Below are 15,873 nucleotides of genomic sequence, written 5' to 3' on the forward strand. Positions count from 1 at the left end.
CCTTGCTCTCCCCTCCCCCAAGCTAGTGAGTGCGCGAAAGAGAAAGGAGGAGGGCGCTTCAGGCGACAGCACTGCGGACGCCATTATCCTCTGTTTCTCTACTACACCGACCTCGACGTCTTGGCTGTGTCCCACTTGTTTGCAGCCTGTAGGTAACTGGAGTTATTGGGGCTAGGGTATTATTGATTCAGGCAGGGGTTTGGCCTCCCTGAAAGGCTGCGTTGACTTTTTCCAAGCCGGGGTTTTCTCGGGCCCTCAGTGGCCTTACAGCCCGAAGGGAGGCGCCGGCGGGAGGCGGGGTTGTCTCCTCCTCCGTCGTTTTGATTGACGCGGCCTTGGGCCAATGGGTTCGCCGTCGCACCACCGCCGAAGCCCGGGCGGCCAATCGGGCGCAGCGGCGGGGAGGGCGCGAGGAGGCGGGGGAGGGGGGCCTGCGCTCGTTTTCTGTCTAGCTCTGACCGGCTGAGGCGGTGCGGCGGCGAAGGGACGGCGGCCTCGCGCGGTGAGGACCGGGGTTAGGCGAGCAGCTCGTGGGGGCTATGGTCGGATCCCGGTTTTTCCGCTTGAGAGAGGCGTTCTAGGGGTCGCTTGGTGGTTGGCCGCTTCTGCGAGTGGGAACGTTGCCCAGTTTCCCCTCCCCCACCTCCGCCATTTCCTTGAGCGTATATTCGCAGGCCGCGTTGTGGCACTAGGGACTTCGGGGAATCGCGAGGCATGTTCCTTCAGGATGAGCCGTAGTTATGTGTTGTTGGGAATTAGGCATGTTGTGTAGGGAGAAGAAAGGGCTGGCGGACTGGAGGCCCAGGCGGGGGAGGACGCTGCGGCGCCGCTGCTGCTCTCTTTGTGTGGGTCCCGCTGCACTTTGGGTCTCCCGGCCTAGGGTCGGAGCTGGAGCGGGGGAATGGAATGGTCAGGGCTGCCTCGGTTGCTTTGTCTCTACAGCAGTGGGGGGAGGATGCGGGGGATGAGATCCCAGGACCGCGTGGTGGGTGGGGGAGGGGGCCGCGCTCGGCTCCGCCTAGTAGCACGTAGTCGCCATTACGCGGGCCGCCATTTCCTGTCGGATCCGGGTGAGGAGAGGTGTGGCGCTTCTGCTGTCTACTCTCGCTTTTTCTGGTCCAATTACCCAGCCGTTGCCGATCCTGGTATCGGGAGGTCGGGAGGGGAGAGCTTGTTAGTTGTGCTCAGCTGCTCGAGCACGTACTTAGCGATTTTCGGGGTTTGGGGAATAGTGACCACAGAATCTGAGGGATGAACCCGCGCGGCAGCGTTATCCTTGCAGATAAAACCCTGCTAGTTTTGCTTAAACTTGTACAAATCTCATACTTCAGGATTTAACTGAGTAAGGGGCCAGCAGATTATCGTTTCAGTTAGAGTAATCGACCGACGTTATGGAAGAATGGGAGACATAAATATTAATCTTGATTTTTTTTTTTTAAGCTCTTTGCTGTTTTAGCCATTTTTTGTAGTAGAGGCCACATGTCAACTCCTACTAAGTAGTCCCGGGAGAGGAGCTGCTGAAAAGGCGGTTTGTGGTCCCATCGCCATTCTGGCAGGCAGTCTTTTTAGCTTTTGTGTTGAGGTATAATTGTTGGGTTATACCCTTTTTAGCCTAATTTAAAATACTCTGCTAGTACAGTATTAGTGTTAAAGGGCTCCATTTGCTCTGTGGAATAGTAGGATAGTGGCGGCAGTTTAGGTCCGGTCCTGTGTCTGATTCTTAGATTTATGCTTTCAGTGGATTGTTCTGGTTTTGGATATGGCTTGTTTTGGTAGATCTTCGAGATTTCAGAGAATGGCATTTGAAGTTATGAGTCGAAAGAAGCCCAAAGGCGATAAGAAATTTCCGTGTAAAGCTAGTTTTTCCAGTGACTTAGATGCAGCGTATCTTCTTATAAATTTATGCTTTATAGACAAAATTGAAGCCCACGGGCTTACACCTTTTTAGATGTCTATAAATATACAGAGTAAAACAACTGATTGCTGTGGTGGGACAATCCAGTGTCTAAAAATTAGTGGTTTTCCTTTCATTGCAAAAAATCGGGCTCCTTCGAATTTTTTAAGACAATCATTAGAATTTTAAGGCCCCTAAAATGAATCACATTTTAGAAGTAACTGGCCTGTTGTATTTGAATCATTGTTCATTGTAATCAGAAATTAGTGTTGTCAATAAGAATAAACAAGTAAAACTGATTTATGTTGGTTTTTTATAGACTACAGCACTAGGGTGTCAGTTGTTGGTCCCGCCCAGAACACTTCAGTTCTGCTCTGCAAGGATATATAATAACTGGTACGTTCTAGAAGCTCAGAGTCTTTTCTTTTTTTAAATATAGCTTACTTTCTAATAAGCCAAACGTACTAGCTTCTTCATTTTTCAACAGATTGGTGTGTCCATTTAATACAAGAAAATGGAAACCGAACAGCCAGAGGAAACCTTCCCCAACACTGAAACCAATGGTGAATTTGGTGAGAAGACCTTTTAATTGTAACACTTTGGTATTTTCTGTTTTATCAATCTCATTGCCTGATGATTGTGTGGTATAATATGCTATCATGGTTTATATTTAGGTAATTTTAAATTCATGGTATGAGTTTAAAAAATGTTACTGCATTTTGGGATTCCTAATCCTTTGGATTATTTTGTCACGGTGTCTTGTGCTTGGTAAATGCTATTGTTTTTATGTGGGAGCGTAAGACCAAGACGGTGCCTTTGGCCTATTTAACACACCATTAGCAGCATATCTCTTCAAACAGAATGGAGTTGATTTCTTTAACTTACAAGTTAAAACTAAAATGTAATTAAAGTGCCTTTTCTTGAAGACTTTGCTGCTTTCTTTGAAATCTGAACTGTTTAATTTTAGGTAAACGCCCTGCAGAAGATATGGAAGAGGAACAAGCATTTAAAAGGTCTAGAAACACTGATGAGATGGTTGAATTACGTATTCTGCTTCAGAGCAAGGTATGAACTTTTATTCTTGAAATTTTGAGGGTGGTTCATGCTGAAGTAGAAATTAAAATAAGGTCTGGTTTGGCCTTCTGGAAAGCCATCATAGCTTACAGATTGAAGAATATAAAAGATTGGTTTTTAGAAAGTGGTTCTTTCTAAACAGATTTGTAGGAACTAGGAGTTTATTTCATTAATAAAGATAAAAGCTTTTGCTGTAGTGAGCTACTACAGGTCAAACTAGAAGGATGGAGGGGTATTCTTACAGTGTTAAGAGAGTAAATCTTTATTACATTGTGGGCTCTTTAGGAAACATCTTAGTTGGCAGTTTACTTTAGCTTTATCATGTCACGTTATGAAGGTAGTTAATAGTCTTGAATTCTTTGATTTATTGTTAAAGCATGCTGTAAAATTAATCTGTGCTTAACAGTGGATACGCAGAATATATTTCTGGCATTGGAGATTCCAAATCTTAAAAGTGTTTAGTCCTCAAAGCATTTACAATCATTTTTGTCCTTTACCTGGTTGTATTTTTATAACCCTGGGTAGATTTTTTGCCTTATAACAAAGACAGTTTAGAGATTTTTTACTTAAAGCTAAGTGCATAGGTAAACACATTTTAGGGAAAGGCAAAATAATATTTTTGTCTTTTCTCTTCAGAATGCTGGGGCAGTGATTGGAAAAGGAGGCAAGAATATTAAGGCTCTCCGTACTGACGTAAGTATTAAAGAGTTTGAACTACTACACGAGCAGCTTCAGTTTGTGTTTCTAGAAATTTTTAAAGACTTACATCATAGAAATCATTTAATAGTTTAGTAACAAGACATTTGTAATAATTGATTACATAGATGATTTCAAGGTTTGCCATTCCTGTTTTAACAAAAGCCCAGATTGAGTAGAATGGAGGATTTATATTAAACCCCTTCACTTTCTAATATGAGTCCACCACCAAATTATTCACTTCAAACAAGATAACATCTTAATTAGAAGTTGCAACAAAATTAAAAAAAAAACCTGATTGCACTCTTTCCCGTATATGAATCAATTACAGTGTTACTGAGAAAACATTGCAGGTGGCTGATTGAATCCATAAATTTTTATTTTCTCTTTTTTAAAAAAAACTGTCCATCTGTTCAACAGCTTGCACATGGAGCACAAAGAACTTCATGTTGGGGTTGCATGATTTAAATATGGATAAAGAATAGAGTAGACATCTTATAAGTGGGAAACTGTTTTGTCAGTGCCTATAATTTGTTTGAGTCTTCATATTTTATAGTGGGTTGACTCTTGTGATTAGACACATTAAATGTTGGGAGTGCCAGAAGTGAGCACATTTATAGGACTTGGCTACACCAAAATTGATTTTAAAAAAATTTTCTCATAGTGTGCATATTTCTTAATGTTTTTCTTGCTAAAATTGCGGCAAATGATAACTTTGTGTTGAGTACTTATTTGATAGTATTTCATTTCTCTCTTGGTCGCAGATCTTTGTATGTTCCTCTTGATTACTGTAAACTGAACTTGAAAATTCGTTTAAAATTTTACAAACTTGCCTGTTAGGTTCTAGGAATGCGTTTTAAACCCTCCAGAAAACCAAACCAGTCTTTTACTGCTTAGGGTTTTTGGTGGTGTGGGAATTTTTGTTTTGTCTTTTATAAGCCTCTCTCCTCTTAATCCAGATGTTCTGTATAATTATCTGGGTTATTAATTTCCCCATTTCCTTGAGAATTTCAGTAAACTTTGAGTCACGACAGGTGTTGTGTCTACCCTCATGAGCCAGCCTGCTACTGAAACATCGTTTGTTTTTTTAAAAAGCTAGAACCATCATTTGAGGTCCTTAAATGTTAAGCCACAGTCAGCTATAACGAAGTCCATTATTGTGTTAGTCTTCAGAACAACTTAAGCTTGTTTCATTAATTGAGAGTATGAGTATAGTTTGTATTAAATTAAAATTTATTGCTTTTCCCCCTTTTCCCTCTCCTTGTTTTTTTGGCCATATATCTCCGTTGCCCATGTACTGGATCGACTTACCCCTGCGTTGCCCACCATGACGTTGGCCCATCCGCCCCTGAACGCCCATGTGAAAACCCTGGTTGGCTATGCCCAAAAATGTGCTCGTTGCCAAACGGGTACCATACTTGACAACTTCTGATTGAATGCCCATGCCCAATGCCAACATCCACGAACGCCAATGACCAATGCAGTACAATGCCAGTGTTTCAGTCCCAGACAGCAGTGGCCCCGAGCGGTATGTCCCAACAGTTTATGCCTCACTGCCTGATTAGAAAGAGAGAAATGTATTTTATTACCTGCCTTTTATATAATTAAATAGTATCCCCTTTAGACGGTGTATTGTTTTTCAAGTTTCTGTCTTATTTTCCCCATTAAGTCTTTTTGTCACTGAACTTTTACCGTGAGTTGCCCACCCAAACGATCCACTAATTTTATTTCGATGGAAGGAGCACAGCTTCAAGTGTTGCATATTTGCTGCATTGTAAATCAAATCGTTACCAAAAATAGTCTCTCGCTCTGTCTTTGTGGCCCACCTTGCTTCCCAACATTGCCTGTTCATAATTTTTTCTGATGAAATGCTAACTCTGGTTCACTTTCCTTCACTTCTCATTTGTGTTGTCTTTGTTTTGTCTTGCATTTGTATTTGTTTTCTTGCAGAGCCCATTATAGTGATCTAATTTCTAACTGGTATTCATAACCTTACTCCAGATATAATGTTCACCACTTGCATATTCCCCCACTTTGCCTAAGAGAAGGTGTGCCAGTTTTACCAATGTAACAGCGAGGGTATCCTTAACTTAGTGGTGGCGGGGAACATAAATATTCAACTCTGCTTCAGTTCTGGTCAATTTATTGCCCACTTAATCTGAGCCCTTCCAAAAGCCCATTCTCTCTGTCTCTCTGCAAGTCTCCTAATATTGTTATCATGTCTATATTGGGTATAAAACAAAATGCATGTGAAAAATCTATAAATAAGCTACTTTAAATGGGGAATATTAAATAAATGTTACATCTCTGAAAGTTTTTGGTTACTGGTGACAAACACAAAACTCATTTTTCTTTTCCACCTTTTTTGTACTATCTGGTATTTGTGATGTTTGACAGCATATTGAGTATCAGTGCTGATATTGAAACAATTGGAGAAATTCTGAAGAAAATCATCCCTACCTTGGAAGAGGTAGGCTTATTTTGTTTTTTAATGTATTTGACAACATGAGGGGGAATGTTTAAAGTATGTTGCATTGGGGCATAATGGGTGGGTGGAGCGACAGTGTATATAACAGTTTGTAGCAGTGTCTTAGAGCCTGCTACATAATGTGCAGCATTACTATATGTATTATTTGTTCAAAAATATAGGCTGGCCACTTCTGGAGTAAATATGAACTACGTGTGGCCATGTACTTTTGGATGTTGTATATATTATAGGCTTTAGTTTTAGAAAAGGGACTCTTTAATTAGAATATTAATTGTGGGAATATGTTGAAAAGGAGAATTACTTAGCTCTATCTAGTTAAAGGATTTTTAAGGTTCTACTTAATCATTTTTTATTAGGTGTAAAGTATTTTAAATTGTATGTTGAGTCTTAATGTTGATAAGCAGTTTTTCATTATTTAATATAGATTTAAAATATGTTGTAGTAGCTTTACCAATATATGCGACAATAGCCTGATCACGCTAGACACTTAACCTATTACTCTTATTTTTCTACTTTCAGGGCCTGCAGTTGCCATCACCCACTGCAACCAGCCAGCTCCCGCTCGAATCTGATGCTGTGGAATGCTTAAATGTATGTCATAGTGCCATTGAACCCCACTGAAGTATGGAGCCTGGCCCATAGGATCGATTATATTTTAACATAGCGTACTTTTCCCAGCTCTATAGAAAAAGGCTTAAAAACATGATACATGAATGGTCTTACAACTCACTGTTGACCCTGCTCCATGCTGCAGTGGGAATTAACTACATTTGCAAAGTGCTTTGCAGTCATTTTTATTATGGTGTTATTTGAATGTTAATAATAATTTTGTGGTAACAGCGACATGCTAAATGGCTGCAGTGTGGGTATGGTGTTGCAGGACCTGAAAATAAAATAGTTTTTTAAGGTGGTGCAGAATGTCCTTTTTGGGCCTGGCTATTGAGGATAATAAGCACATAACTGGTAAAGTTATTGAAATATAAATTCAGGTTGCTCACTGCAACAGTATATTATTGTTATGCTTATAGCAGATAAGTGTGTATTGGGGAATTGTTGATTTGAGACTAAAATTTTATAACTCTCCCTCCACAGTACCAGCACTATAAAGGAAGCGACTTTGACTGCGAGTTGAGACTGTTGATTCATCAGAGTCTGGCAGGAGGAATTATTGGGGTCAAAGGTGCTAAAATCAAAGAACTTCGTGAGGTAAAGGCACTGTTGTTTTCTCCTGCCATATTCCTTACTGATTTTTTATAATAGACTTGGTTCCATGGGCTCCTCACTCCCCCTTTGAGTTTTCTCCCTAAGATTATTTATCATTTTTCTTTATGTGATTTGCTATTAAAATAACAAAAGGCTTGACTGCTAGACAAGTTACTTCATCAAAAATTTTACACCATTGCAAAGTCCTGCAGTAATAAAGCCTTTATAGTAAGTAAAGGGGGAAATTACTAAATTCAAATGTAAATTTCTTTGAACCTAGGAAACCTGTTTTTCAGTGCATTTTATTCTAATTAATTTTTCTTTATAAATTTATTACAGAACACTCAAACAACAATCAAGCTTTTCCAGGAATGCTGTCCTCATTCCACTGACAGAGTCGTTCTTATTGGAGGAAAACCTGATAGGGTTGTAGAGTGCATAAAGATCATTCTCGATCTTATATCGGAGGTACTTAAGAACACTTTGTTTACATTTCATTTTCTGAAACCGTATCTTCTGCAAAAGTAGTTATAGGACATTTAGACAAATAGTCTTCACTTGGCCTTTCCCTGGTAATTTTCTATCACCTGGCTTCAGCCATTGCATTCAATTAGGCTTTGGGAAAGTGTGGAGAGTGGTCGTTGGATCGTTGGTGATAATATTTATAGCCTTTGATTCTTCAAATGAAGTTCCCTATATGCTTATATCTTTGTAGTGCATTCATTGCACAGCTTCCTTTCTGATGTGTATGGATTGCTTACAGGGTTGCCCAAAATAATTGTCCTCTGTGCCCCTCAGGATGATTGCTTTTTTAGACCCAGTTGTGATATGTGCATTATAGTTTTCCTTGTGTAAAATGGGGGAGGAGTTTGTGGTATCTAAGGGAAAAGCAAGCTGGTATTTCTCCCTCAACAAGTAAGCTCAGTTGTTCAGAACTCACCAAAAGTATTATATTTCTGAGTCCTTTCCTATTATTATCTTTGCCATATTCCTGTCTCTGCCTTTAGTACCTCCTGGGGAAAATAAACTTGTTTTTGTTTGCTAAAGAAGGGTTGGTATGAACTCTTTTTCTTCAGTCTATAAGGTTGTTGTGTTTCTGTTTTTTAGTCTCCCATCAAAGGACGTGCACAGCCTTATGATCCCAATTTTTACGATGAAACTTATGATTATGGTGGTTTTACAATGATGTTTGATGACCGCCGTGGACGGCCTGTAGGATTTCCAATGCGGGGAAGAGGTGGTTTTGACAGAATGCCTCCTGGTCGGGGTGGGCGTCCCATGCCTCCGTCTAGAAGAGATTATGATGATATGAGCCCTCGTAGAGGACCACCTCCCCCTCCTCCTGGTCGAGGTGGCCGGGGTGGTAGTAGAGCTCGGAATCTCCCTCTTCCTCCTCCACCACCTCCTAGAGGAGGGTAAGTTTTTCGCATTCACAAATCACTTAACATATAAGAAGCTGCATTTCATGGTAGATGGGGTAGAGTTTGATTTGATGTGTGTAACATGTAAACAAGTTAAGATTACAACAAGTTCTATCCTTGCAGAGATCTAATGGCCTATGATAGAAGAGGAAGACCTGGAGACCGCTACGATGGCATGGTAAGAATTTGGTTTATCCTCAATGTGTGTGTGAGGGCTGTAAGAATAGTTAACATTTCGTTGAAGATTATAGTAATTGAAAGGTTATTATAAGTTAATTTTTTAGATGGCCATTTAAATCATTATTTGCTATTGGAGTATTAAGACTTTATTAAGTTGTCTTTATTCTCTCCCATACATAATTGCTGTCTGATAAATATTTTTTTATATTTGGCAATTTAAAGTGGAAATTAGGCATAAGATGGTAGCTTTATAACAAATATAATGCAGGATCGTGTTACTGTTTCTGTCTCTAACACAGGTTGGTTTCAGTGCTGATGAAACTTGGGACTCTGCAATAGATACATGGAGCCCATCAGAATGGCAGATGGCTTATGAACCACAGGTTGAGTATCATGGGTGTTGGCATGTATATCCATAATTTAGGATACTTAGCTACTAACCAATAAGTTAGTTCTGCCTCTTATAATGTTCTGGGGGTTTTGAATGTTGTGTACCTGAATCCTTTTTATTCTTCCGCTACTGATTATCTTCCAGAATTTACTTACTGAAATAAACTTGGGAGGATATGGGAGGATTTTGGTTTCTTAAATGAGGGATTTTTTAAGTATTAAAATGCTTGAATAATTTTGAAGGCAAGTAATTTTGTATTTTTTCTTTCTGTTTTTAGGGAGGCTCTGGATATGGTAAGTTTGCTCCTTTGTGAAATCAAAATATTAATTTCATACTTTTTAAATGAACTTAATGCTCATTATTTAAATCAGATTATTCCTATGCAGGGGGTCGTGGCTCATATGGTGATCTTGGTGGACCTATTATTACTACACAAGTAACTATTCCCAAAGATGTAAGTACCTTTAATACTGCTGGGAGCATTTAGTGAATCATTTTTATGATTGTTGCCCCTTTCTGTACATTTCCTTTAAATTAAAAAGCTTTTAACAAAAATAACTCCATTTTAGGATTAAGGTTATATTTAAAGACTTCAGTGACATGTCATTCTGCAGTTTGAGTCTTTTCAAGTGATGTTCAGTGCTATTAAGAGCAGTAAAGATGGTTTTAATAAAGCCCTTAATTAGCTTATTAAAGGAATGTTAATGTGTGATGTGAATATAGCATAATCTAAACCTTGACTGGTTTAGGGAGCATTAAGTAATAAATTAGAGTCTGAATAAATGCCTATAAAATTAATACTCTTATTATTGAAAATACCAGTAATAAGTTTTCTTTAAAAGTATATCATGAAAACTTCTTAAAAATCTTTTCAGTTGGCTGGATCTATTATTGGCAAAGGTGGTCAGCGGATTAAACAAATCCGTCATGAGTCGGGAGCTTCGATCAAAATCGATGAGCCTTTAGAAGGATCCGAAGATCGGATCATTACCATTACAGGAACACAGGACCAGATACAGAATGCACAGTATTTGCTGCAGAACAGGTCAGTTTAATTTTAGCTTTGTACTAGCTCATACATACTAAAACCTTAAAAAGTTTTCCTTCTCAATTGATTTTTCTTTTAGAAGCCATGGTGTCTCAACCTTTTGGGGACCTAACTTCTAAACATTCTAATAGCTTTGTCTTAATTTTCTTCTGCTTTCTTACTAAAAACGAAGACATTCAATACTAATCTTGCTGGAAGAAGCCTTAACCAAGCAAACTTCTCATTTCTCTGGTGAAAACTGCTGCCAAAACCACTTGTTATAAATTAAACAGAGCCTGTAGAAAATAGTAGAAGATTCATTGGATGTTGGCCTAGTTCTGTGTGGAAGACTAGTGATTTTGTTGTTTTTAGATAAGTAAATTGACAACAAATCACAGTCTGCCATATGGCACAGGCCATGCCTCTACAGGACAAATGATTGGTGCTGTAAAATGCAGCATTTCACACCTTACTAGCATTCTTTTGTCTTTTCTACCAAATATTAACAGCTTTCAATTTCATTTTCTTAATTCTGCTCTACTAATGTCTGGTTTACTATTAATCCTTTTTCTTGGATTTTACATTGCTTTAATTTATAATTGCTAAATTTTTTTTTTAATTCTTCTAATTGTAATGGACATGTTTATCATTTAATTTACCATTGAAATTGTCTTAATGTTGATTAAGATGTTACAAACAAAAATTCTAATTCGCACTTTTTTTCTTTTCTTTTATAGTGTGAAGCAGTATGCAGATGTTGAAGGATTCTAATGCAAGATATTTTTTCTTTTTTATAGTGTGAAGCAGTATTCTGGAAAGTTTTTCTAAGACTAGTGAAGAACTGAAGGAGTCCTGCATCTTTTTTTTTTTATCTGCTTCTGTTTAAAAAGCCAACATTCCTCTGCTTCATAGGTGTTCTGCATTTGAGGTGTAGTGAAATCTTTGCTGTTCACCAGATGTAATGTTTTAGTTCCTTACAAACAGGGTTGGGGGGGGGAAGGGCGTGCAAAAACTAACATTGAAATTTTGAAACAGCAGCAGAGTGAGTGAATTTTATTTTTTGTTCATTGTTGGTGGTTTAAAAAAATTCCCCCTATGTAATAATTGTGAACACCTTGCTTTGTGGTCACTGTAACATTTGGGGGGTGGGACAGGGAGGAAAGTAACAATAGTCCACATGTCCCTGGCATCTGTTCAGAGCAGTGTGCAGAATGTTATGCTCTTTTGTAAGAAACGTTTTATGATTTTTAAAATAAATTTAGTGAACCTATTTTTGGTGGTCATTTTTTTTTTTTTAAGACAGTAATTTTTCAAATGGTGGCTGAATTTCCCAACCCATCTCCAAGCTAAACACTAAGTTTGATTTTCAGCTCCTCTGTTGGATATAAGTGCATCTCTTCTTGGACATAGGCAAAATACCTTGGCAAATTCAGTTCTGGTGATCCCTTGATGGTTTAAAAGTCTATTGCTGGGAAGAAATCCCATCATACATGTTCATGCTTATAATAAGCTGGGGATTTTTTTTTTTGTTTTTGCAAATGCTTGCCCCTACTTTTCACCAGTTTTGTATGTTAGTAGTTATAAGGAACCAAGGTGGGGAGCAGCTGTGCTACAAATTGAGTACTGGTATTAGTATATACCAGAAGCCTGATTGGCAACAAGTTTTATTAATCAGAATAACACTTGGTTATGGAAGTGACTGCTGAATAAATTCTGATTATTTTTATTAGATAATTTCTCACCTATAGACTTAAACTGTCAACTCGCTAGTGTCTATTAGTTAAACTTTGTAAAATATATATATATTCTTGTTTTTTCCATTGTATGCAAATTGAAAGAAAAAGATGTACCATTTCTCTGTTGTATGTTGGATTATGTAGGAAATGTTTGTGTACAATTCAAAAAAAAAAGATGAAAAAGTTCCTGTGGATGTTTTGTGTAGTATCTTGGCATTTGTATTGATAGTTAAAAATTCACTTACAAATAAAACTCCCATGATGCTAGATTTTATGTGTGCCCAATTTGAACAAGGGTTGATTGACACCTGTAAAATTTGTCAAAACGTTCCTCTTGTAAGGAAATACAGTAATGTTAAATTATATGATTTTTGTGTGAAGTGTTTTTCTAGCATTCATAAATGAAATCTGGTAGGGGTGGTAGGCATAAAACTCCAGTAGTTGGGCTCTTGTTTTATCAAAGGGGTAGTCTGCCAAAATGAGAGCCTAATCTTTAACCAGTTACTCCAGTCTTCATTTCATGTTAACTATGAGAAATTGAGTTATTTGGTTTCTTTCTTTAAATAGCTCTAATTTGGTGTTTGGGAATATTGAAGATAAAGTGAAATAATCATAGAGTATGTGATTCCTGGCTCATTAGTCCCTAGAATTGTCTCCTTTTTTTTTTTTTTGGCAAAGTTAAAATACCTCTTAACCTCCAACTGTCCAGAAAACTCAAGAACAGATTAACAACTATGGGGAAAGAAGTCATGAATATAATTGATTTCTTAAATTTAAGGAAGAGACTTGTGTATAATAAAACGTGAATTGGGCAGTTCTGGAATACATATAAGTAGGACATGCAAACATGCTTTTTAAGTAAATTAGAATTTTGCTGACATGCCCACTCCACATTTAATTTGGGGAGGGGACAGTATTCTGTAGTAGAACATGAAGTAAATGTTAACAAGATCACTTAAAGCCAGTGAATGTTACCTATGGGATAGTTTCTCCAAAAGTGGAATTAGTCTGACTTGCCACCTGGGTGTTTAAAGTGTGAGTTGGGGTTGCTTAGGATGAAATCAGCTATTATCCATAGAGAAAAATTACCAATAATGACATTTTAGTCAAGTTATTCCTACTGGAGGAAAGTATTACTTGGCTTTCATCATTTTAAAATATGAAACACATGGACTGTTAACCTGAGAATGTTTTCATTTTTGCCTTTTAAATTCAGACCTTGAACACACAGGAACCTACGAAGATTACATAGAAGAATATCTGTCTTTGATAACTTGTATAAAAAAACAGGGTTGAGGGGTTTTTGCATTGCCAAACTATTTTTTTAATTGTCATAGGTACATAATAAAACTATCTTTGCTGGGTACCTGTGATGTTTTGATACAAGTTCACAATGATTTAAAACGGTAACTGGCGTATCCCATCACCTCAGGCATTTATTTTTTGCCACTATTAGTAAATCAAATGGTGTTTTAAGTTCGGATAGGAATTGAGATAAATTTTCAAGAAGGGTGAGAGAAGTGAACATGTTCTTAAAATTTATTAAATGGAACACTGAACCAATTTTGTAAGAAGCAACTAATATACATGATACTGACTGAACCTTTATGAACTTTAGCAAATGTAAAGTTTTAAAAGTGTATTTAGTGTAATTTAGAAAGTCTTACCAAATGCCAACAAATGGAAGCCAAGTTGTACCACAATTATTTCAAGAATTTAATATTTTATAATAGTCTCAAATGAAAAAAATTCTGAATCTGAAAAAAATTTAAACCCTTTTCCTATTAATGAGTTCAAATTTTAGTAGTTTGCTTTTCATCTATTCTATTTTCCTGAGATTTAGGATCCAAGTCAAAATACTTTGCTGACACTGTTGGAATACATAGAATCAGGAAACCAAACAGCAATTTTTCTTTTAAAAATCATTTCAGTGGTTTGTCTTACATTTTTAGTACTCAAAATATCATTGTTCCACACAATTAAATGACAAGTTGTGAGTTGCTTAAGATTGCTGCTAGGTAAAGAGCCCTATATATTATTTTTTTTTTTATTTTAGCATATTATGGGGGTACAAACGTTAAGTTTACCTATATTGCCCATGCCCCCCCTCCCCCATCGAGTCAGAGCTTCAAGTGTGACCATCCCCCAAACACTGCACATCTCACTCATTCTGTTTGTATATACCCATCCCTACCTCCCCCTTCCTGCCCAACACCCAGTAAGTGTTTTTCCTATATGTCCACTTAGGTGTTGATCCATTAATACCAATTTATTGGTGAGTACATGTACTTTTGCCATTCTTGAGATACTTAGTAGAATGGGTTCTGGCTTTATCCAGGAAAATACAAGAGGTGCTATATCACCATTGTTTCTTAGAGCTGAATAGTACTCCATGGTATGCCACGTTTTATTAATCCACACATATATTGATGGGCATTTGGGTTGTTTCCACAACTTTGCAATTGTGAATTGTGCTGCTGTAAACAGGTCTAGATCAGGTGTCTTTTTAAGAGCCCTATAATTTAAATCTTCTCTTAAAATGTTAGACCAATGAAAACATGTTCATTGTTTAGTGCCATCAAAAATTCTTACAGGAAAGGTGTTCAGTTTTGATGACGACTGTAAGCAAATCAACCTTAAATACCATATTTTTCAGCTGCTTATTAAGGTTTTTCCATTGCTGGCAAGTTGAAAATGAAACTGGCAAACTTCTTGCCGGCACTGAAATTTTTGGAAAGCAATATTGCAGTGTCTCTCAAATTGTGTTCCCAGGACCACCTTAAAAATCTAAGGTGCTGATTAAAAATGCAAGTCCTGGATCCTATGTCAGCTCTACTGAATCACAATTTCTATAGAGGCACCAGGAAGATGCAAATTTAACAAATTTCCCTTAGTTATTCTTGGAAGTTTGAGGACCATTAGGGTCCTCAAATGCAATATGTAGTAAGAACTACAAATAATATGTTTGCATACCTTTTCATTAACTCATCAAATAATGTATTTTCTTCCTAAGGTGTATGGGAATGGTGCTAGGCCTGAAGGGCACAGTGGTTAGCAAAAACTTGTTTTAGATAATCCAATAATTACAAATTGATAATGAGAAAAAGGAACCATATACTACTATAAAATGTGTTTAAGAAAGCAGAAAACAGGCCGGGCGCTGTGGCTCACGCCTGTAATCCTAGCTCTTGGGAGGCCGAGGCGGGCGGATTGCTCAAGGTCAGGAGTTCAAAACCAGCCTGAGCAAGAGCGGGACCCCGTCTCTACTATAAATAGAAAGAAATTAATTGGCCAACTGATATATATATAAAAAATTAGCCGGGCATGGTGGCGCATGCCTGTAGTCCCAGCTACTCGGGAGGCTGAGGCAGAAGGATCGCTTGAGCCCAGGAGTTTGAGGTTGCTGTGAGCTAGGCTGACGCCACGGCACTCACTCTAGCCTGGACAACAAAGTGAGACTCTGTCTCAAAAAAAAAAAAAAAAAGAAAGCAGAAAACAAAATGTATGTACATATGTGTCTGTGTATGCACATTAGTAAGCATGTTGCTTGAAGTAACACTGTCCTTCCTGGAGTTCAACTAGAAATCTTGATCCAAATATTTGGGACCCAAAATTCTCCTTTTCTCTTAGCAGATGAACAAAAGTAGACATTGTGGGAGCTTGTTTACACAGATGGACATCATTTACCCAACCAGGCCTCTGCACTTTTAGTAAGGGAGGACATCTGACCTGAGGAAAAGGAGAGAAGGAAATATCTGGAGGA

General features: G+C 38.0%; 1 protein-coding gene across 7 annotated transcripts; it reads left to right on the top strand.

Moving 5' to 3' along the window:
• The first annotated feature begins 10 nt into the window (after positions 1-10).
• Positions 11-12,473, top strand: HNRNPK (heterogeneous nuclear ribonucleoprotein K). 7 transcript variants are annotated; one of them, XM_012779811.3, is made up of 17 exons: positions 11-148; positions 2,214-2,290; positions 2,382-2,466; positions 2,862-2,959; positions 3,605-3,661; positions 5,149-5,192; positions 6,062-6,134; positions 6,672-6,743; positions 7,245-7,358; positions 7,695-7,823; positions 8,463-8,770; positions 8,900-8,954; positions 9,256-9,339; positions 9,625-9,640; positions 9,719-9,801; positions 10,223-10,392; positions 11,112-12,473. In XM_012779811.3, the coding sequence occupies exons 3-17, from the start codon at positions 2,409-2,411 to the stop codon at positions 11,143-11,145; spliced, it is 1,395 nt and encodes a 464-aa protein (XP_012635265.2). In that variant the 5' UTR covers positions 11-148; positions 2,214-2,290; positions 2,382-2,408; the 3' UTR covers positions 11,146-12,473. The 7 variants fall into 7 exon arrangements, with proteins under 7 accessions (XP_012635265.2, XP_020144847.1, XP_012635264.2 ...); XM_020289258.2 differs by having other exon boundaries at positions 13-152; XM_012779810.3 differs by lacking the exon at positions 11-148 and adding an exon at positions 391-502.
• Positions 12,474-15,873: the final 3,400 nt, after the last annotated feature.

The sequence above is a fragment of the Microcebus murinus genome, chromosome 12 (genome assembly GCF_040939455.1).
Source record: "Microcebus murinus isolate Inina chromosome 12, M.murinus_Inina_mat1.0, whole genome shotgun sequence".
Lineage (NCBI taxonomy): Eukaryota > Metazoa > Chordata > Mammalia > Primates > Cheirogaleidae > Microcebus > Microcebus murinus.